Source organism: Chinchilla lanigera, unplaced genomic scaffold, assembly GCF_000276665.1.
Source record: "Chinchilla lanigera isolate Chin_1 unplaced genomic scaffold, ChiLan1.0 scaffold00017, whole genome shotgun sequence".
In the NCBI taxonomy this organism is placed as follows: domain Eukaryota; kingdom Metazoa; phylum Chordata; class Mammalia; order Rodentia; family Chinchillidae; genus Chinchilla; species Chinchilla lanigera.
Genome location: NW_004955418.1, coordinates 26,658,791 through 26,681,430, shown reverse-complemented (window position 1 = coordinate 26,681,430; position 22,640 = coordinate 26,658,791). Strand labels below are relative to the sequence as shown.

At 36.2% G+C, this 22,640-nt stretch overlaps 1 protein-coding gene across 1 annotated transcript in view; it reads right to left on the bottom strand.

The window, feature by feature from the left end:
• Nucleotides 1-877: 877 nt before the first annotated feature.
• The window catches only part of Edil3 (EGF-like repeats and discoidin I-like domains 3), a gene marked incomplete at its 5' end in the record, with an annotated part of 289,245 nt that continues 267,482 nt past the window's right edge, over nucleotides 878-22,640 (bottom strand). Inside the window, 1 exon segment of the mRNA XM_013513061.1 lies at nucleotides 878-3,773. Coding sequence (XP_013368515.1) covers nucleotides 3,624-3,773 — 150 coding nt within the window.

Here is a 22,640-nt window from a genome sequence, read left to right as displayed (position 1 = left end):
CTTCAAAGCCTCATAGTTGTAAATTTCTTTTTGAATAATTCTCAGTATCAATAATGAATTTTGTACTGTATGGCTGTTGCCATGGCTCACTATTGGCCTTATAAGAATTATATGTGTATAACTACATTGGCTCAATGGAAACACTCATGTATGTGTGTATGAAAAAGCTAGGCAAGCAATGGATCTCCACTGCACCATTCATGTTAATACATAACTACCTAAAAACATGTGTGAACACAGAAACACATACAACTTAGCACTAAGAGCTATAAGAGATTCACTGAGACATCAGTGAAGTCAACAATTAAGATCTTAATTTTTCTCAAAATTTTGACTTCTAATAACATAGAAAAAAAGTGGGAAGTACATTTGATTGATATTTTCCTAGTAACTTCCAGAGAGCCCAAAAGAGGATTTATGAAGAAGCTTAGTGTTCTGATTTTCCAGCTGAACTTACTTCGAAAATATATTGCTGGTGTCATGTTACTGTACACTGCTGAATTTCTCACTTCATTATGCTCCTGAGCATCGATAACAGGGAAAAGTCACAGAACCAACAGCAACAGCCCCTGATTAACAGTGGGCAGATTGGTCATGGAGCACAATAGTTTCATATGCAAGAGACAAAATAGTGATTCAACTGATAATAGCAAAATTTCTACAAGTAAAAGCAGCACAAGGAAAGCATACATTTCAATAATCTTGAAATGACCAAGTTAGCTCATATCATTACATGTTTGAAGGTTCCTTATAATTTCTATTCTCCCTATAGCTGTCTAAGTGTTTTTTACAAGCAGAAAAGATACCAGACATGTAGTCAAGAGTCACGGGCATTCACAATTTATGTCTTCTTATAAATGCATTTAATTACAACCGCTTGAAAAGTATCCCAGATTTTGAAAAGTTTATTTGAAGTTTAAAGACTAGACAATGTCATACTGATTTTACAACATCCTACATGATTTAAGTATATATACAAAGAAAAATAAAACAACATTAGGATATTACACAGCTTGAAAATTTGCAAAGGTTATCGTGTCTCAGTTATTTTTGAACTTACTGACCCTTCACAAGCCAGCATTCAGTCTACATTTCATAGTTTGTTGACTAGTGAAGGTAAAGACATTAGTACCCCAAGTCTTCAATATTCTCCCAATCTTTATGAAGTCATTCAGAAAGAAAAAATCAACCTTAAATGCCATGAGTGACTGATAAGTGCTGTCAATGGGGCACAGATAAAATGGGGATGGATGAATTTTTAGTTTCATAAATAAAAAAATTAACACAAGATAGTTAATATAGTCCGAAGGTTAGATAATTCTTGTTTTCTGCTTATAAGATTTACTTCAGTGAGAATTAAAAGCAAATAAATTTGCTTCATTATAACATCGTTGACACAAGTGACAGAAAGTTTGGTTCATAATAATTATGAACATGTCCACATGTGGGAGTCTCTTTGCTGTCATCTATTTTGGTCATCAGGAGACAAATATTCCATTGGATACACTGAATTGTGAAGAGCAAATAAAACAGAGAATAAATGTACAAGCAAGTGAAAGCAATTTCAGCATCTTTCTAAAAGTAACAAATATAATTTTAACTAACTCTTTTTTAATAGCTATCAGTATAAAAAATTCAAAATATCACACAAAGCCATGAATAACCTTGGAAATGTAAATTAACACAAAGTACTATTCATAACATTTAAAATATAATCTTAAAATAAAAATCCTGCATCATGTGTAAAGAAAAACACTCAGAAATTTAAACCCCAAAGGAAATCAGAACCACTGGCTGCACTGTTCGTGTGTGGATATTTTTGAATCTTAGTAATTATGTATAATGTGAATTAAAATGTAGTCACTTAAAAATCTTTTGCATTCTCAGCTTTAGTCTACTACAAAAGAGAATTCTGAGGACGTGATAATTCATTGCTGAAAGATGTTGGAAACTGAGCAGGGGCTTAAATTCCACAATTTTATAAGAACCTGAAGTAGAAAACTTGTGAGCTTGGAACCTCCATGTGGTCTGTCAGTCCCCTTAGATCAGTTCGTTGCTTCTCACTAAATGTGTCAATGGATTGGCTTTCTCTTCAACTTCTTACCATGATCGAAGAGCACTGCATATATACATCATTAAGAAATGGTGTTAACACAGGGACGCACAGGACATTAACAGTCTAGTGGCTTTTGTGATGCAGCACAAGTATTAAAGAAAAAAAAACTTCTCTGTGTCAGTCAGGACCTTAATATTTTGTACACATGCCATCCTTTCTTGTCCAGGACCCTTATTTAAAATTCCCATAACTCTGTGTCTAAGCCTTATAAAATAAATACTTGTAAAGCTTATGAATTAGAGGTTGAGGACTTCTATGGAGGCAGGGTGAGCTTTAATTTGAGAGACATGTCAATGAACCCTCCATTATCAATAACAAATTGTTATGATAATTGCTTATTTTTTCAGGACCTTTGAGGCAAAATAAATAGAAATCAATTTTTGTCTTGAGAATGGTGTACAATATTGTCCTTAGTAAATACTTTGCTTATTACAGATAACTACAGAATGTGCTTTCCTGGGAAACCACCACCAGTTTTAAATATGACAAAAGTTTGGCTTCATAGGAAGTGTGGGAAGATGAGTACATTTGGCCAAATGATGTGGCACTGTGTTCATATTAGTTTGCAAGATGCTTCTGAAATAGACAAAGAATTCATTACTCCATTATTTCAAAGTAAATATAAGGCTAATTAAATACTATGAAAACAAAGACTTAAATTTACAGGGACATAATAATTATTTGTTCCTTGGAGCAAAATGACAGTAAGGAACTCTTCAAAAAGGAAGCACTGGGGAATTACATAGTTACAGTTTTCTTTAAAATAAAATAAAACATTTAATTGATATTAAATATGGATCAATCGATATTCAATCATGTTCTATAGATATAAATGAACACAACACTTGCTTTAGGCAAATAATAGGAAAGGTTTCAATTGGAAAAATACTGGCTCCGTCAGGCAAAAAGCAAAGTAAAGAACACAGACTTGAGTCAACAGGGAAAAAAGTTACTCCACCTCCAATTAGAAAAATGAAAGTAAGATGAGGATTATAATATTAATTAGTACCGAATGTTACAGATTCTTCAAAATTCCATTATAAACACTGAGTGTTAGGCACAGGGAACAAGATAATGCAAAGTCATTAAAAAAAACTTATTGCTAACATTGTAGTATTTTTATTAAGAATTAAGCATCACTTGTAAAAGCTCTATCCACTTATTCTTTTATTTGATAACTATGAGGTTTTTTTTTTAACCTTTGCTATAAAAAGAAGGCTACTTTCTTTCCCTAACGTATTTCAACCAATGTAAATAACTCTGAAAACAATGAAAAAAGTAATTCACAGTTAATGTGATGTTACTTAAGAGAGTTGAACCATAAAAATCAAATCATTGAAAAGGCAGGCTTAGACCTCCTTAAGAAGACAGTTGGTGGCCTACCATAATTTGAACACTTTTCATTAATAAAAAAAACCCATTCAGTTTCCTACAGATTTGCACAGTTCCTTCCATGGAGATACTTTTAGGGGAATAAAGAAAAAGGTTCGTGGAGTGTGCAGGTTTCTCATTCCTCTTCCGTGCAGCCCAGCAGCTCAGCCCGCAGCGTGATCCTCCCATACCAGGACCACGGAAGGATTCTTATGTGCCGTGCATAGATGGGAGGGTCAATGACATTTTTTCTGTGGGTGTCATTGTCGAAATTGCCCTGGAAAACCTAATAAGAGAAAGCGAAATACATCAATTGCATGGCCTTCTTTTTCTCTGGAATTTTTTTTCTTCAATGGAACATGTTTCCCAAATGTAACATGTAATAACTACTCATTTACTTTGCTTCAAAATATATTTCAGCTTCTCAAGTGTTCATTTTTAGTTGAATTTTCAATTACTGTTTTAAGAGTTGAGTGAGGCAAGAATCGATTTCTAATGCAGGAGCACAGAGATCTATCATTTTTATCTGCTAGTCTTTGTCAAGTTTTTAAAATGCAGTAGATATTTATTTTTTGCTCATGCCATGGGCTGACAACTGTTAGGCAGCTTGCCCAACTTGCTGACTTCCAAGGAATGACTCACAGATGCAAGCTGCTCGCAAATTCTAGCCACCGTCTGGAACCCAGGACCACCACACCCACAATGCGCAAGCTGGTAGATGGCACAGAATGCTTTCAAGAACAAGGTGTGGAAGGAACTTATCTCATTCTGCATATGTTTGTCATTCTGACTTACCTAATTATATAAACCTTACCTGCAAAGGGTCCAGGAAATGGGCAGGAATATCTGAATGTCTGTTAGCAATAATAGTCTTTTCATGGTCTTTTGTATGCTTCCCACAAAAAAGAAACAAAATTGACGATTCCCCAGAAAGACAAACAAGTCAAAGATGGTTTTGAAATAGACTTTTTTTTTGGAAGCACATAATGAAATGCTATGGTCACCAAGACTTGTGATATTAAGATACTCGTTCTTTCTTCTTTGTTGAAAAGCATTTAAGGCTTTTTTTCCCTTTAATGACAATTATATCATAACTTGGACAAGTGCCTGCTTCAAAAATAAAAGCAAATTCAAAACACTGAAATTTTCATAAGAATGACAGTACATTATAAATTACTTGGGAGATAATGAGATACTTATAATCCTTAGGTTTTACCTGGTCTTTACCATTTTCTCTTACAGCTTTTGAACATTTCTTATTAATTTCTAGTATTTTATATTTATATTTTTTATTTATCTCACCTAGACTAGTGAAAAAGCTCTTTAAGGTCTTTTTCCTTTTAATTTTTGAGACATCTTATAACTGAAAGATAATCTTTCTCTTTTAAGATCAAAACATGACTATACAGCCAAAAGGAGAACAGAAGATAAAATTCCTGGAAAAGAAAACCCACCTTCATATGAGAGCATACTTAACCTACGTCTTTGAACATTCTGAAATTAAAGGGAATACTTTAAACATGGCTTTCTAGAATCAGTGGGGTCCAACTTATATAGTCACAAAAGATCTTTCTGGGCTCTATCTAGAGAAAAAAAGGGGGGCTCCAAAAAAGTATTAGACTGTGGCCCAGATTAATAGGAGCAGCAGATCAGAGTTAGCAGACTTCCTGCTATTTCCATGGGAATGTTATTTACCCTTGAGGGGATATGCAAAACACAGTCCTCATTTGGAAGAGAAATAATTTTTCAAATTGACATAAAATATATCACAAAGGCTATTTTTGAATAAATGTTTACTGAACAGGAGAATACTTGGTTATGCTAAGTCTAGGAGCTATCATGTTGGCATACTTAAATTCATATTCATTTAATAGGAATTTTATCTTCAGCAATGCTTGGGAAAATCATTGTCCAGAGGGAAAATCATCTTGCATTGAGACATGTTACGACAGATAATGAGTCTCTGTTGATAAAAGCACAAATGTGCAGAAAATATCATGTCCACACTTTCACTCACCAAAGCTTGAGAGATACTGTCATTGCAACAGCAGAAAATATGGGTACAAATATGGGTATCAGGAAAAGCTTTGGTTTCCTGACACTCTTCACATAAGATGATGGATTCAAATGCTTCAGTGAGATTGTAGCATTACAGTTTAATATGGAATCTAAAGTCCCATTTTGTAGTCCTGATAGAGAACGTAATGTATCTGCAGAATAATAGAATTTAAATTCATTAATGTTCACTGTCAGATGTATAACAGTTCAGAATATAGTAGTAGACCACCTCGAGGGAAAGAAATAAGAAAAAAGTCTTTTAAATTTCTACTTCTCAGCACAGATTTCAATATGGAATTATCAAGCCATAAAGCAGCAAATAATTAGTTACACATATTTCTTCGTAATGTAGGATACCTAAAATGGACTGTCTACTGAATACGACAAATAGTATGCTTTTTCTTTGTTGCTGTTGTTTTTTGAGACAGGGTCCTGCTCTGTAGTTCAGGATGGCCTCAAACTAATGGTGATCCTCCTCCCTCAGCCTCCGGAGTGCTAGGATTACAGGCCTGGACCACCATGCTCAGCACTGAAATTTCTGATATAATGTGTGGAAATTATAGATATTTTTAATTTTTGTTTAAAAAAATTAAGTGAACTTTCCTGAAACAGCATAATTTATCAAACAAAAGTGCTCACAGAAAAATAGCTAGAATTGATATTGGCATCACCCAAGCCACGGTCTCAAATTAATGAAAACATAATTATATTGTCATAGAGCTCTCAGTAAGGACAGCCCTGAAGGTGAGGCACATACTTAAGCTCAGCCTAAGATGTCATCTTGCATGTGCTGTGTACTCGCATGTTTGCTTACCTGTAGCATGAGAAGTACCCTCCTAAACAATGCTACTTCAGTGTTTTAAAGGGAAGTGAGTGCAAGCACAGTAGTTTTGGTTGGCTTTATAAAATCTGTAACATGCATTTCTCAGGCCCACTTGAGGTTTATAAGTAACCCCACTTGAAACTGAAGTCTGAAAAAGCTCAAGAAAATCCATATAGATAGGAAGACGCTTAAATAAGAAAGGTGTAATTTGATTTACAAATTTTATAAAAAATATACACAAGTTCCAGTTTTGGGAGGGAAGAAGTCAGCAGGCGGAAGATGAGGGTCCTGACGTAGTCAAATGTGGAAATGCTCACGGCTCCCTTGGGCATTGCCTAACATATGGGGCTTATGAAAAAGGCACACAAGGCTCTGCATAGAGGTTTCCATAATTACAGCCTAAGAGAAGATGAGGGAGACATACACGCGCTTCCTTCAATGTGGATGAAATGCTGGGTGCTGTTTTCCACTGTTAATTCTCTTCAATGCCAGTTACAATTCAAATCATGTCCTGCTGGTGTTCAAAGCCCAACATAGATGGAACATCAGATAAAATGTAACAACTAAACATCATTTCCAGCTGCATCCTAATATATTTTTAGGGGAAGGCATGTTATTATTTTTTGAGCACCAAAGTCTATCCAGGCCAGGGTGGGCGTTCTCACTAGAAAGTCACCACTGGTAAATAAGGAAGGCAAGATTGCCCTTTGGGACAGGGACAGAGAAGTGGGGAGTCCTGGACACTCTATGCAGGAATTGCTTAGGAATTTCTTTACACTTACTACTTTTTTGCAAAACCACCTGATTCTTGAAAGTGTATTTTTTTTTATTTGTTCTAAAACAAACTCAGTAAAAGTTTTAAACAGATTTCCATTATCCTAACCTTTTGGGATTTATACTCACATCATCCCCAGGAGGAGAGAGGTTCTCAGTGCTTCGAGGAAGCCCCTCCTTTGCTTTTTAAGGTTAGCCAGTCAGTATTTTAGTGAAGTCTCAAGTGACTACAACTTCATCCCTCTACCTTTTGGGGACCCACTCTAGATTTTGTTACTTCTCATCTGACAGGTGAAGATTGCAACCATATTTTTGATTCCAGGTACTGTGCAAAATTCAAGGGTTGAAAAAGCTTGCTCAATTTTTTTATTGTTTTCTACTTGCTTTGTGAATGATGTCGAGCATACCATTGGCTTTACTGATTACACTTGTAGAGTGACCCCCTGTTCTTCAATGAGAGAGGATGAAGATAAAGTATCAGTTTCCCTAGGTTTTTTTTTTTTTGTGTGTGTGTGTGTGTGTGTGTGAGTCTGTGGATGCACAGGTTGAAAGAGAAGAATTCTATAGTTAGCGTATCTAATTTAAATTACTTATCTTTTCATCCACAGTACTTACAGCAAAATAGTTATGTAGGGAGAGTATTTTCTAGCTCTGATCGCCGATAACCCTTGCTTTTATCTAATTCTACACATAGAAAGAATCTGAGACTTGGAAAAGAAATCAGAGATATCTTTGCTCCAACTTCTCTCACTAAAATTTCTGCCATGTAGCTTTCAGTTCTCCACAGGAAGTCCCCATCTAAGAGAATGGATATGTATTTAGACAGTTTGAAAGTCTGTATTTCCATTACTAACATACCTCTCTCTCACTTAAGCGTATGCATCACAGAGTTTTATTTTCGAGGGATGTAGAAGTCTAACCCATCAAATGAGAAGCATTTTTTGGTGTATTTAACACTAAGTAACACTAACGCCTCAAAAAGTCATATTCAACACTTCTGGCTAAATATTCCTGCTTTAACAGTTCCTCATGTTACATTGTTTCCAGAATTGACTTAATCTTGATTTCATTTCCTGGGATTCCCCATGGTTTAGCTAGGACTAAATTGAAGTGTGGTATTAATTTGGACTTAGAGGACCCTTCACATGAGGAACAGCTCAAAAGATAAAGTGTAACCATGCTGTTGATGTAATATTTTCATCAATGGCAACCTAAGATTTAAAACTATTATATTAAAATTTTGAGGTAACAAACTTTGGACTTGCACAAAATGTTTCTTAAGGCTTTTGTGTTACTTATATAATAGATATATATATATATATATATATATAGTATAAATTTATACTTGTCTAATCTTTTTTATTGAATTCATCACATTTCAGAAATAACCATTCCTCCTTAAAATTATTATTTATTTTTAAAACAGTGTAAATTTAGTGGCTATTAGGAGTTAACCATTTCACAAAGTAACCATTTATATACAAAGTGAGTATAAAACTTTTTGTGAGTGATCTAAAGGTCAGGTGCTTATTAGTTTAGGGTTCAGCGCCATAAAACTTAGTTTTATATATTTTGTATCAACATTACTTGAAATTTTGGACTGTAAAAAATTTTAGAGTTACAGCTTGAATTAAATCATTGGTTTTAAGTAGCCTAGTCTTAATGAAAAATTTCACTGTATTTGTGTGTATAAAAGAAGTCAAGCATAATATTTTTTCCATTTGAATAGAAGAAGTGTTTAGAAGAGAGACTCCTTTGTTTCTAACTCTATGAGTACAATGTCAATAATATTTTAGGTTAATCTATAGTTTAATTTATGTTCTACTTGGTTCTATTTTAGATTAAAAACTTCAAAAGTTTCCTTATAAATAAAAATAAATATTGTATTAAAATGCACAAAATTTTCAAAAATTTGGTTATTATTAAAATCTATACCATATTTCAAAATGTGTCTGTTCTATGATTTGTGTGAATGACATCTCCTTTTGTGGTTGAATATAAAAAATTTGAAACCAAAGTTTGATTCCTTAGCCAACATAGGCTGTAGCTACAATTCAGCAAATTCAATTTCCTATAGAAATTTGCCAGTATCCTGAAACTATATCATGATTGAATAGCTGCCGTATCATTCTTGATGGCTTCCCCTGCAATCAATTCCACTAAACCAATGAGACTCTGTAACAAAATTAGTCTCAGTATGAGTGCATCCTTTCAGATGTAATAAGGAAGTAAGAAACCACATGTGAGGTAAAGCCTAATATTCAGGAAGATGTTGCTGTGGAAAATAGGGCACATTGGGAATCCCATTCTAAGAGGTGGGCACACACACACTCCTTTTCTCTCTGTCTGTCTCTCAATGCTTTTGTTGGAGAAGTAGACTGTGATAACTCTGTCTGTATAGACTATCAGTCTGCAGAATAGAATGAGCTGAGCTACGAGTGCCACTATAGAAAATTTCAACAGTGCTTCAGCAGAAGTCTTCATGAGCAGAGAGAAATGCAGAGCTGGCAGTGTCTTCATCCGAAGCATCCTGGGTAAAGCTACTGCTTTCTAGAGCAGCAGGTAAGGTAAGGCAATGGCCACCAACCCCGGGGAACAATCCTGTGTACACATCGAAGGGGAGGAAATTGAACCAAAATATTCTACTTTGCTTAAGGTGAAGTCACAGGTAGGGACAAGGTCACCTGTCCCATTTGGTGAAAATATCATGCATGTGGTCTTTAGGTAACAAATTCATGGAAAATGTTATGTTTTTGTTATCAACTACTAGCTACTACAATTACAGGATCAGTTGTTCTGTCTTCAAAAGGAGTTCATCATCTTGTTCCCTTTGTGAGTAACATCTACCAAGATGCACCTTTGACTGGAGGCTGCTTGTGTGTGCCGTTTTTAGCAAATTGTTGTCTCAAACACTCAAATGAATGTCTCTTCTGCAGAGCTGAAGATGTCCCAAACTCAATACAAGCAGTAGGGGGAAAACACAGGCCATCTCACTGATGGGTGTACGTGCCTTACAACTTTGTGCAGTATGAGTGTCCGGTAAATGATTCACCATACCAAAAGAGTAGTCTGGCCTTTTCCTTCGGTGTCCGTGAGGTATCCTCTAAGCCCTTGGAAAGCCCTGCTGTGTTCACAGGGACTCTCAAGTTACACTATGTGGCTGATGTTGGCCTGGTGATCGAAGCTGGGAGCATTGTGTCATCCTGACCCCAGTAGGAGAGGAAAATTAATTTGGGTCAACATGTGCAGTCTATCTACATGACTGAGCTTCCAGAAAAACTCTTCAGGACTGAAGTCAACTTCTTAATAAGCAAAACTTTTAGGTTCTTACGTCCCATCATTGCTGAGAGCAGCTAGCACTTTGCAAAATGCCACTGGGACAGCACTGGAACGTGCCCCACAACCCTCTGCACGCGGCTGACTTTCACCTGCACATCTGCACCATCTTTAATTGAGTCTAAGACTTTTCAATCTCTTCTGTGAATGTTTCCAGCCAAGTGTCAAGTCTGAGGAGGATCTAAGGAACATATAAACATGCAACTACTGTCAGCAGTGAGGTAGACTGGGAGCCCTAAACTTGGCAGAGTGGTGGTGAAGGGCTGTAGGTTTCACTGAGAAATTTGTACCCTTATAAAATTGACAGCTGGATTGTTCTAAGGGTTTTGTCTAAAATGTCCCTAACTTCATGGGTCAGAATAAAACAACCCTTCAGGGTTCAAAAATAGTTGTGAATTTACTCTTTTTTTTTATTCTTTGAGTAAGTCTTGACATAAAAATCCAATGAAATTTATTTATTTTGGCTCTGAGATGTACTCTTCAAATGCTTCACTCTAAGATCTACTTTTACTCTCTTCTGCTATTTCTTGTTCTTATTTTAATTTCTTGGTGAATCTTATGTTTGTGAATGCAGACCTAAAAAGATTTCCAAACAGCTAGTATTATTTGCTCTCTTTTATTTTTTTTAGTAACAAAATAATTCAACATCGTTATCCTGCATTCTTTAATATCATTTCTGCCATGGTTCATAAGCTCTTGAGATGCATTACTTTGACCAGCAACTCAGGATTAATTTGAAGTCTCCTGAGAAACTGCGGTCAGGCTTTCTGAAAGTCATACAGCATCATGACATATATAAATAATTCTGTACCACAAATCATACTGGGTAACAATTTTTCTCTGGGTTTCTTTCCAAATGATGTTTTATTCCATAAACTCCTTTAAAAAATCTAGACCCTGGTTGCTTCAGTGATTTGTTTACCCCTCAGCCTTCTTCAGTGAAAGTATATGAGACTTTCAAACCACCTGCCCAAAGATTTAACTTCAATGGTCCAATTGTACAGCATTTTAGTTTGGTGGAAAGGTAAAAAGAAAACCATGAGAATCAAGTTCTAAGGACCACCCCCCAGTGCAAGGATTACTTCAAACTACTAATATATAGGTATGGATTTTTCTGAGAAAATTACTTTCACTGTAATTGTTGCCCTGAAAATTTGTCGTGGTTCTAAGTTTGCTCTTTGCTGGAATTATGTAGAAAGGGAGGTGTTTGACTCCAGCAGTTCTACATTTCATGGAACTGATCTGGCTTTGCTTTATGCTCCTTGTGTATACAAATCTCTGATTATACAGCAAAAATTATTGGATAAACCACAAATTTGAGGTTCATTTGGATTTCTTGTAATATTATTTTCCCCCAATTGCTCTTTTCCTAATCATTCCTGTTTTTTTTTTCTTCTAAAATCCACCAGTAGGAGACTCCACGAATTGCTCCTTTGAAGATCAAAAATGTGTGGTCACTTTTTCCTACCACATATTTCTAGATTTCTACTATTCTTCTATTTGTCACTCATTTTACTCAGTTTTTCTGTAATTGACATGCAAATTGGCTGACATGTAATCCTTGACTGAGAAAGAGATCAGTATGATAGCTTTCTAAAATCCATTATTTCTCAGTTCCTCTAGAGTTTGAGATTCTCGGGAAATAGGAAGAAATAACACATCTCTGAGAATGCTTTTGAGAACATTTTACTTCTAGACTTTCATAGAAGACTTTACCCAACTCCAACTGTGTGAGATTAAGGCATCCAACTCTCCCCAGTAAAAATGATTTCTAAAATACTGGTGATCTGGCATAGGCAATATTTACGATTTCTAAGCCCACTGTGACAGTTGCAAGCTCATCTAGGAATTCCTAACATTCAACTCACCAAAATAAAAGACGAGAAGGACTTGGTAACCTCTAGCCTTTCTGTGCACTAGTTACTTACATAATCTTGGTTTTAAGTAACAGGAGAACTTATATTTTTTTTTATGAAGAGCCAGAGTGTCACACAAAGAAGTTCATATCATCTTTTGTAATCAGACCTTGACCCTGGGAAAAAGATGCAGAGAAAAACCAAAGACAAAGATGCTAACTTTGGTGACAGGGCTGTCTTCCTTCTCTCAAACTCACTGGCATTTAAAAAGAGAAGACTAAAAGTCAGTAGGGAGGACACATGGCCATATTTAACTTCTTTTATGATGAAAGTCTCCTTAAGTAACAAGAATATCCTAGGAAATATATCACATAGAATGATTGCCTATAAAGATTTATGAAACATAAAATATGCCATTCTAAACTGTGGCTATATATTTAAACTCTCTGCCTTCTAGCACTAAGACTTTGACTGCCTTGAGAAATGTTCTTACAGGAAAAAATAGAATTGGAAAATCATCTGCTTTTCAAAGCTACCTCCAGGAGATATTATTATCAGCAGTAGTCAGGAAGTAAGAACATCTAATTTCTTCTTTTTAGTCTTACCTCAAAAATGTAAAACGCCTTTCGTCTTTTCTTTAGAAGTACAGAGCAACCTGTCTGCCTATTGAAGCTAGGGCTCATCTCCTAGCATGGCCTCTTAAATCACTCCGAATATTTTCCATTTCATCAGAACAATTTGTAGCCTGACTCTCCCCTTCTGTGGCAGATATATAAATTATGTGGCAGTGGAGAAATGGATGTCTTTGGTCATTCTCACCAGACATTCGGAACGCGTTTCTCTCTGCTGGTTTCTTTCAAGGGTTTCACCCAACCTCAGACAGAAATGACTTAATACAAAGCTGTGCATAGGAGCACAAAGAGACTCGAAGATGAAGCCATGTGTCTTCTGACCCAGTTTGGCATCTGAGGGAGAGGAGTGCGGGGCATGGCTGACGGTTGTCGTAGCTGGTGGCAGAGTGGAAGCTTCACAGGGGAAGCAGAGGGCGGGTGTATGTATGCTTTTCTTTAGGCAAAGAAGGAAGGCATTTCTCTTTACCTGCTCCCTTGACTATTCTCAATCCCTTGACTTTACATCCAGGGAAACTACAATGGAGACAAGGTTGGCAGGTTAAGTATTTAAGTTATAATTATAATTAGCAATTATAATTCATCATTTACCTGAAATTCTGATCTCGTGGTTATGCCATATTTTTATTTGCAACTCTGAGCAAAGAGCATAGGAGATGCTGACTCTAATCTGAGCAGGTATAAAGCCGGCTTTGGTCTGAACTAAATTTTATTTTTTTCTTAGTAAGTTCACAGTATGTTGGTTATTGAAGTATAATTGATATTAGAAGACAAAAGTTAGATTTGTGATCACCTATACTGGATAACAGAATACTTCAGAAAGTAAAAACAGTGATAGAGTAGAATTTTATTGTTTAAAAGTAATATTATTTTCATGAACTTCTGAAAAATACCCTTGTTTGTGGGAAAAGTTGTTCTTTCTGTTGTTAATTATCTTATGTCGTCAAAACAAAGTTTCCTTATTTCAGGGAGTTTGATAAATTAACTTAAAATTTGTTCAGGTCCTTCACTCTAAGATGTATCCCACCCTCTTTTTATTTTTAATTTTGAGAAGGATCTTGCTAAATTGCTCAACTGACAAGGCTTGAACTTGTGATACTCTTGCCTCTGTGTTCCAGTGTGTGAGGATAACAAGGGTCACCTCCATGCCTGCCTTCTTTAAATTATTATTAACTAGTAAATGTTGCCTTTGTCATCCCCAAAAATTCATGTTTCTAGCTTTGCTGCAAAGCAGGGAAAGAGTCCTTGTGTTCAGGCTTCTGAGATTTTTCCTCTGTTCGCACCTACAGCAAACCTGGAAAGAATGCCCCTTCCTGTAGGGCTCATCGTTTTATTTTGAGTTACTTTTTAATTGGTTTTGTGTCTCACATTAAGCTAGAAGCTTTATGATAATGGGATGTGTACCTGTTTAAAAATACCCAGAAGGACTCAGTACTGATGTGTTTGTCTCACCAGTACTCTACACACATCAAATGTTTTGAGTTTTTAAAAAGGGAGGAAATCACTGTGAAAAGGGTTATCTTACATGTTTAGCAGACTGACCTGTCCTCTTTTATTCCCCATAAACATGGACATATAAGTAAGTAGCTGTTAGTCGTTTTAAGATTATGCTGTGAAAATGTACAAAATGGCTGGAACATTAGTTAAGTCATTTTGCAAGCGTTAAAGAAAAGACTTTTAATTACACACCATCTTGCAGCTGTCAGAGTTATGGTAGATAGTAAAACTGGCATGTGTACTGCATAAACTAATGTCCTTGAGTATTGTTCAACCCCGAAAGATACTATAATATATAGTCAATATGTTTATTGTGCCAGGGGTAGTGGTGCACGCCTGTAATCCCAGCACTTGGGAGGCTGAGTCAGGAGGATTGCTGCAAGTTAGAGGTCAGCCTGAGCTACAAAGTGAGTTCAAAGCCAGCCTGAAGTGCATGGTGAGATCTTGTCTCAAAAAGACAAAAAAGAAAAGTTAATTGGTGATTACTTTGAATTGAAGTGGGTTCACAATTTTTTGCTTAAGTATTGTCAATGGTTAAAGAATTCAGAATTCCAACACACCCCACCAAATGACACAGATTCTGTCTAACTCAGATTGATCAATTATTGTTTTCCCAAGTAGGGAAGATATGTACTATACTCAGTCCAAATAAGACAGTACAATCTTTCCATTAAAAAAAAAACACTAATAATTTTCTTTTGGTTAATCTCCCGCTTTTATCCAGTTAATCATTGCCTTTTGATAAATTGGAAATGTTAAGTGATCTATTAAAAGTTGATATCCATGCCCATTCTATTATAACCCATTGCTGATCAATATTCTTACATGCTATCATTTTTAATTAACATAGTTGGGTTAACAATAATTTCTTGCAGTAGTATATACACATAAGTTAAATGAAAGCATAAATAATTTTTCCATTATGAAATACTATTACACAATTATATCTCATAAAACAGAAGTCAAAAATAATTATAAGATGATCAGAATCTTAAATTTGGACATACCTATTGATTTATAAGTGAGAGAGTATTCAAAAGGTAAAATTTAGTACATGTTCAGATGTTGGCATTTAGCATTGGAAAGTCCAGGTAATATAGCATGTAATACTGTTATTATTTTTATTTATGAACATTTCCCTTTGACAATACTGCTATGCAGCATAGTCTTTGTGTTTTTCTTACATATTTGTTTCAGTTTTGCAGAAACATCTGTTAACTAGAAACACTATATGATTTCAAATTTTAAGGTAATTTATCAAAATCCCTGAAAATAAAGAAACTCTGTTTTGGGGACGTAAGGTAATTAACAGCAAAAAGAACAAACATATATCCATCCTTTGGCATTATATTACCCTGCATTGTTTTGTCTTTTTTCCATAAACCTAGTGAAAGTCATCTTTCAAAACATCTGTGCCGGTATATTATCCGTCACTAAACTTGAGTCATAGCATCCGGGATGTACTTACTGCAGCCCAGTCTACCTGAATCCACCCCAGAATTCAAGCATTTGGGGCCCTCTTTCTGTCTACCATCTGATAATATGTCTTTAGCTCTCCTTTTGTTGTTGTTCATTTGCTTTTATATTTCCTTTGTGAGGGTAGGGGCTAATAAAGAAAGCTAAAAAATCCAAATGCCGTCAAGAAAATGTCAAAATTAACCATGCTTTACATTTAATATTTAAAAATGTGAAACAACACATAAAGAACTTTCTTGGAAGTTTGTGATCAATTCTCAAAACATAACTGACCTTAAAGTGAGACCCTCTTCAACACTGAGGAACTCCTTGTGATAAAACGGCTCTTGGCTGGTGGGACACTGTCTTAGGTATTTTTTCTCGTTGCTGAGACAAAATGCCCCACATCCAAAAGTAAGGAAGGAAAGGTTTATTTAGCTCACAGTGTTTCAGTCCATAATCAGCTGGCTCCAAGGCAAGGTGGCATGGTGAGGGGCAACAGTTCACGGCGGCAGAACACAGCAAAGCAACAAAAGCCAAAGGTGTGTGGGGGATGCAAGCCTTTTTCTTCCCTTATACTATGTGCAGGCTACCTGCCCACACCATCTCCCTGCTCTCCTCTTGCCAGGCTCAGAAGGTGTACAAAGTGAGGACCCCGGGCCCCCCGCTGAGTCACTTTGTTAAACTTTTACACTTTTCAAGTTGATGCAACGGATCAACCGTAACAGATACTGTTGCTAGTCTCTTACTGGCAACCTCTACAATTAGGTACCACTGACCCTCATTCTCCTCAGCTCTGAACCAAAGCCTTGGGGCGGATGGACCTTCTGTGGCTCTGGTTAAGCACAGGCTTGGGAGCACAGCCTCTAGCTCATTGGCTTTTGGATGTGGACCCAATATTCTGCTTTGTTTCCGACCCACACTCCACTTCACAACTGATTCTTAGAAATGGGTCCCCACCGTGTTCTTTGTGCATCTTCACGACTGCTCCCACACACAGGACAATGTGCTACTTTCCAAATCAAATCTGTTCAGTGAAGTTGTCCTTTCCCAATCCAGGAGGGAGACTTAGTCCTGATAGTTGATTTTACTCTGCTAAATCAATTCTGTACCCAGGTATTTCCTGAGATATGGCCCACTCTGTCATAAATCTTAGAAAAATTTTTAGGTATTCTCATTTTCTCATAAACATGTATTGTAAAAGCTTCACAAAGAATGGCAAGAATTCTTTGAATTTGACAGGTAGTGTAGACAGTGCAGTGCCAAGGATTGAATCTCAGCCAACTGCCCAAATGATAGGTCACAAAATTCTCAAGGTGATGGGGCCTTTGAGAGTTGATTCAGTCCAGTGGGCAGAACCTTCCTGAATGGGACTGGTACCTTATCAAAATGCCCCCTGAGCACTTGTCTGCTCTCTTCTGCCATGAAGGAACACACTGAGAAGGCATCACGTCTGAACCAGACAGTGCCCCTTCACCAGACATGAGTCTCCCAGTACCTGGTCTTGAATTTCCCAGCCTCTCCAAATTATGCAAAATACATTCTACCTTTCATACACTATAAAGATTATGATATATGTGTATGGTACTGAGGATTGAACCCAGGGCCTTCACACTGAGCTATATCCCCAGCACTTTTTTATTATTTTGAGACAGAGTGTCTCTAACTGGGTAAATTATCCAGGCTGGACTCAAACTTTCAATCTTCCTGCCTCAGCCTCCCAAAGTGCTGTCAGAACAGGGGTGCACCAGCATGCCTGGCATGATATTTTCTTATCAGAACAAATGGGCTACACTGTACAGATTATAAAAATAATGGAATTGTCTTATTTATGTTTTTACTAAATGTTTTGTTTCTGAATGTTAAGAGACCATACAATCTCAATAAATATTTATCCATGAGACAGTACTTTGTTAAAAATCACTGATTACAAGTCATCTTCTTTGCATGAAACATGGGGCCATGACATTAGCTGTTATCTCCATCTATGTACTCCTGTAGCAGGAGGTCACCACTAACCTTTAAACTTGCCACAGAAAGAGACATTCTCAAGTAGGCGGTCAAGTTTGAAAGTCCAGTAACATCCAGCTTTATGCAAATACAGACAGATTCTGTATTCTCCTCACCTGTACATATCCTACTCAGTCCTATAATGCTGAAATATGAGGAAGAAGAGAGCTAGTAAACTACTAAATGGTTGAAACCAGCTGGGGTTTATTTAAACAGCAACAATCCCATTTTAGACAAGGCTGAAAGTCTATCATTGTCTCCTTAACTGTAATTTCAATTAAGTCACTCACCAAACACCTAAGTACACTAAGGTGAGTGTACATGAACCTCAAACACTTAAGAGACTGACTCCCTTACTAGTATTGAATTCTAGTGCTGTATATGGAGTCACTGAGTTCTTGTAAATTGGTTTTCAAGAAAGCAGTCGCTTTTCTTTCCCAATCTGCCATTTCTGACAACAGGTGCAGGACCCCGAGTGGATGGACCTAACGATCCTTATGAATCTTTAGAAGCCATCCTGGATCTCCCTGCTGCGAACACATGGCTGCTGTCCTGGAGGGAGCGATTCACTCTCTCCCTCCCCCATGTCCTTCCTGGTCACCACTGAGATTCCATTTTATTGACCCCTGAAGGAATTCTTCAGGCTGAAAGATTTTCTACCGTATCAAATTTCAAAAGAACAGCATGGCACTCACTACTCCTCTGACCTCTGCCTCACCCAAGTTAGAGACTTTAAACCTTCAAATACAATTTTAGCTCCTTGAACCTTCCCTGCCTGGGCAGGAATAACAGGGTGTTTTGCAGCAGCCGTAATTACTGTTGTACTGTATTGAATATACCTTTCAACACCCATTAAGATGGCTTAGTTAACAAGGGCTTGTGACTTTCCCACTTCTACTTTTTACACCAATATTAAAAAAGGGAAAGACGTTGAGGAGGACATGGGATTGTTTATTTTTCTCTTGGAAATTCATGGACTTTAGTGAAACTGACATAATCTATATGTTATTTCTTCCCTTCGCTCACTTTATTAGGCAGCACATTTAGTAGGTTATATACTGATTTTTTCAAAATATGCTGATCAAACCAAAATTTTTCCACCTTTCCTGAGCTCCTCATTGGACTGTAAGTTCTTTGCCCCAGTAAGTCATGTTCAGGATTTCCCCCTGGTTTGGCAGAGAGGGGCAGTAATTGCCTTCTAAAACCATGACTGAATTAATATCAGTGCCACCCCTTTCTATACATTCTCTTTCCTAATCACTATTCCTCAGCATGTAATTGTATTATTTCAATTTCAAATTTGTTGAAAGTTAATAAGCATTTACTTCTGGGTGTTCACGAGAGAATCAGCAAACTTATTAAAATCTAAACTATTTTTTGAAGAAATTCATTCTCAATGGTTTCCACCAAGCAATAAACAGAAACTGAGTCCTCCGGTGGGACAATAAATTTCACTCTGACTAGAAAAATATAAAACTATACTTCATTTCAAAATTTTTACTTTGATATTAGCATCAGTGAGAATCATCTTTCATATACTTGTTTATTTTTCAAATTATTTGGAGTCTGTGAGAACATTTAGATTCTCCTCTGATCTTCTAGCAGGGCCAAGAAATGGGTATTTTTCAATATACTCCACCCTTGCTGTCAGGACCAGGATTTCATGTCTGACTGAGTGAATCGGAGTATTCAACACGAGTTCATCAAGATGCTGTGTCACATTTCTTGATGAATATGTGTCATTTATCTTTAAGTTCCAGCAGAGTTTTATTGGATGTAGAATTTTTAAATTTTCCATTTATTAAAAGTCTAGCTAAACTTCGGTGTTTTTCAACTTAGTCATTTAAAAAATTGTTCAAGGAAAAAGATGAAAAAGTGTCTATAGGTGTGAGTTCAGGTTTACTTAAACATTATGACATTATGACAAATATACAAGATGAGAAAACCCATTTTCATTTCTAATTTTTCCATATATATACTCTTCATCAAATTTATTATTGTTTTACTTTTGCTGATGATAGCCTGACAAAATTAAACACTGAAAATGTCTGTCAGGTTTTGCAGTTTTCCTGCTAAATGTTGTAAAAAATGACTCCAAGAGTATAAAACAAATGTCACTTTCCTAAGAGCAAAGGAATATTTGACTTTTGAATATAAATGTAGCTTAATTCATGTGGAGAAATATGAAAGTTAGTTAACTGTTAGAAAATACTGTAAGGGGAGAGAAAATATAAGTAGGTATAGAGTGTAGTGAGACTGTCATTACAGGTTCAGTTACAAAAGATTTGATGTGGAATTTTGGTAAAAACAAAATACTTTAAATTAATTGCAGTGTGCTAAAGGCTATGGGGGCTAGTCAGAAATCTGTAACTTTTTGCTCTTTATATTTTTTGGAGGTGTCTCATATCAGAAAAATTATATGATATTTAAATTAATTTATTTCACTGAACATTATGGTATCAAACTCATCGATTTTCCTACAAATACATTGTTTCTCTTTATTTATGGCAGAGTAGTATTCCATGGTGTGTAAATACCACATTTACTTTATTCATTTATCTGTAGATGGACAAGTAGGCCACTTCCAAGATTTAGCTGCTACGAATTGTGCTGCTGTAAACATTGTAATGCATGTTATGAGGTCTTTAATTCTTTTGAGAAGATACCTAAAAGGGGAACAATGGCATCAAATGGAATTTCTAGTTTTAGTTTTTGAGAAATCTCCACACTGATGGCCATAGTGGTTGCACCAGTTAATACAACATGAACAGAGTAGAAAGACTTCTTCCTTGGCTCCCCGCCTCCGCAGCCCCACCACAGTTTGTCATTGATTTCTTGACCATAGCCATTCTTTCTGGAGTAAGATGGTATAAATCTACCTCATAAAGACCAAAACACATTTACTTTCCTTCAGTTGATTTTAGCTCTGTATGTCTGTATGCATGTATGTGTATATTCATGTGAATACTTAGTCCTGTGTATATGCGTCCATATGAACATGTGCAATTTTTCTTTAGCTTTGGTTTCCTGAATTTTAGCCAGTTATGGCTAACGAAAATCATATAATTTTAAGATTTCATTGATACCATTTATTGGAAGCCTAAACACTGCTATATTTTGAGGCTATTTTTTTTTGATGTAATCTTGTATCTGGATTTACGTTATACTTCCACACCACTTCTCTCCCTTACTCTGGTAAATCAAGTAATCAATAAAAGACAGTAAACACACACACACACACACACACACACACACACACACACACAAGACAGAGAGAGACAGAGAGATGGAGAGAGAGACAGACAGACAGAGACAAACAGAGACAGAGAGACAGAAAGAAGAAACTTTTGTGAATATTTCTACTAGAAATGTGCAACCAGAAAACACCTCACAGACACATATTTTGCCCTGAAATGTTTAAATAATTTAGCATATTTATTTTCAAAAAGCCTTATAGTTGACTTTGCACTTGCAAATACTGAAAACTTTTTCCTTTTATGGAAAATAAGCATAAAAACAAGGTGCAAATATCATCAAGAATTAGTAGGAGATGACTCATTCAAATTCAGAGAAACTATTGCTAAATTACACTGTGGCCTTCTTTTGAGATTTAGAAGGGATATAGAAAAGTATGGATAAAACATCTAATAGCAGTGACAACAGTAACAAAGCACAAGAATTATTTTATACCCATAAAAGATAGTATTATTTGATATACCTACCTTTCCAGGTATTTTTAATTTTTTTTTTGAATTCCATTCTATGTGAGGATGGATAGTTTCATTGCCCTGTACCTCCTTATTCTACACAAATTATTTCCTTATGGTAATATTAATTGCTGCATTTTTTTTTTTTTTTACAGTTCATGGTCTCTTTCAAAAGTAAATAGTAATTATTTTACTCAACCTACTTATAAGTCTATAAACTAACTAGGTAGATTTAATGTTAAAGTTATCAGTTAAATGCTGTCTGCACCACTGGATTAAGAAACAACAGAGTAGTAAACTGCACCCCTGACATGACTGGGGGTCATGGAGCTGTGGCCTTGAGGTCTGTATCTGCACTCTCACCCCTTCCTCTCTGGTGCTGTCTGCTGCTCTGCTTTCCGGCCATCATGAACTAAGCAGATGTGTTCCACCACACTCTCCTGCCCTGATGGCTCTGCCTTGGAGGAGCTGAAACCATGAACAAATTAAACGACTTGGTGTTGTGGGTTAGTGAAGAGAAAACTGACTGTCACAGAAGTTCCTATATTTATAATATTAAAGAGGTTTGATTTTTTGAAAGTTTTGACATTGTGTAGGTAGCACATTAACTTCTGTTACATGACAATTCTGCCTTGCACTCTTCCAGTAAATAGCATCGTATATCACTCTACTCTCACAGTTTTTCAAGTTGACTAGTAGAAGCCAGTTTCTCAGACTTATTTTGGTAATAATAAAGCCGTATGCTGTAATAAGTGCGGTTCCTAAGCACATGAGTTTTTAGCCACAGTCTGCTTTGTTTGTGCTTTTGGAGGTACTGTCAGTTCCTGACCCTGAATATCCACTGAAGGCAGGTTTCATAAATTTAAATGTACACCACAATCCTAAAGCAATCACTAAAATAACAAAACATTAGAGCTAACACATCTACAAAGGAGATAAATGCAATCTTTAAATGTTCATTTCATCCAAATGAAGGCAAAAAATATATAACAAATAGGAAATAAAGAG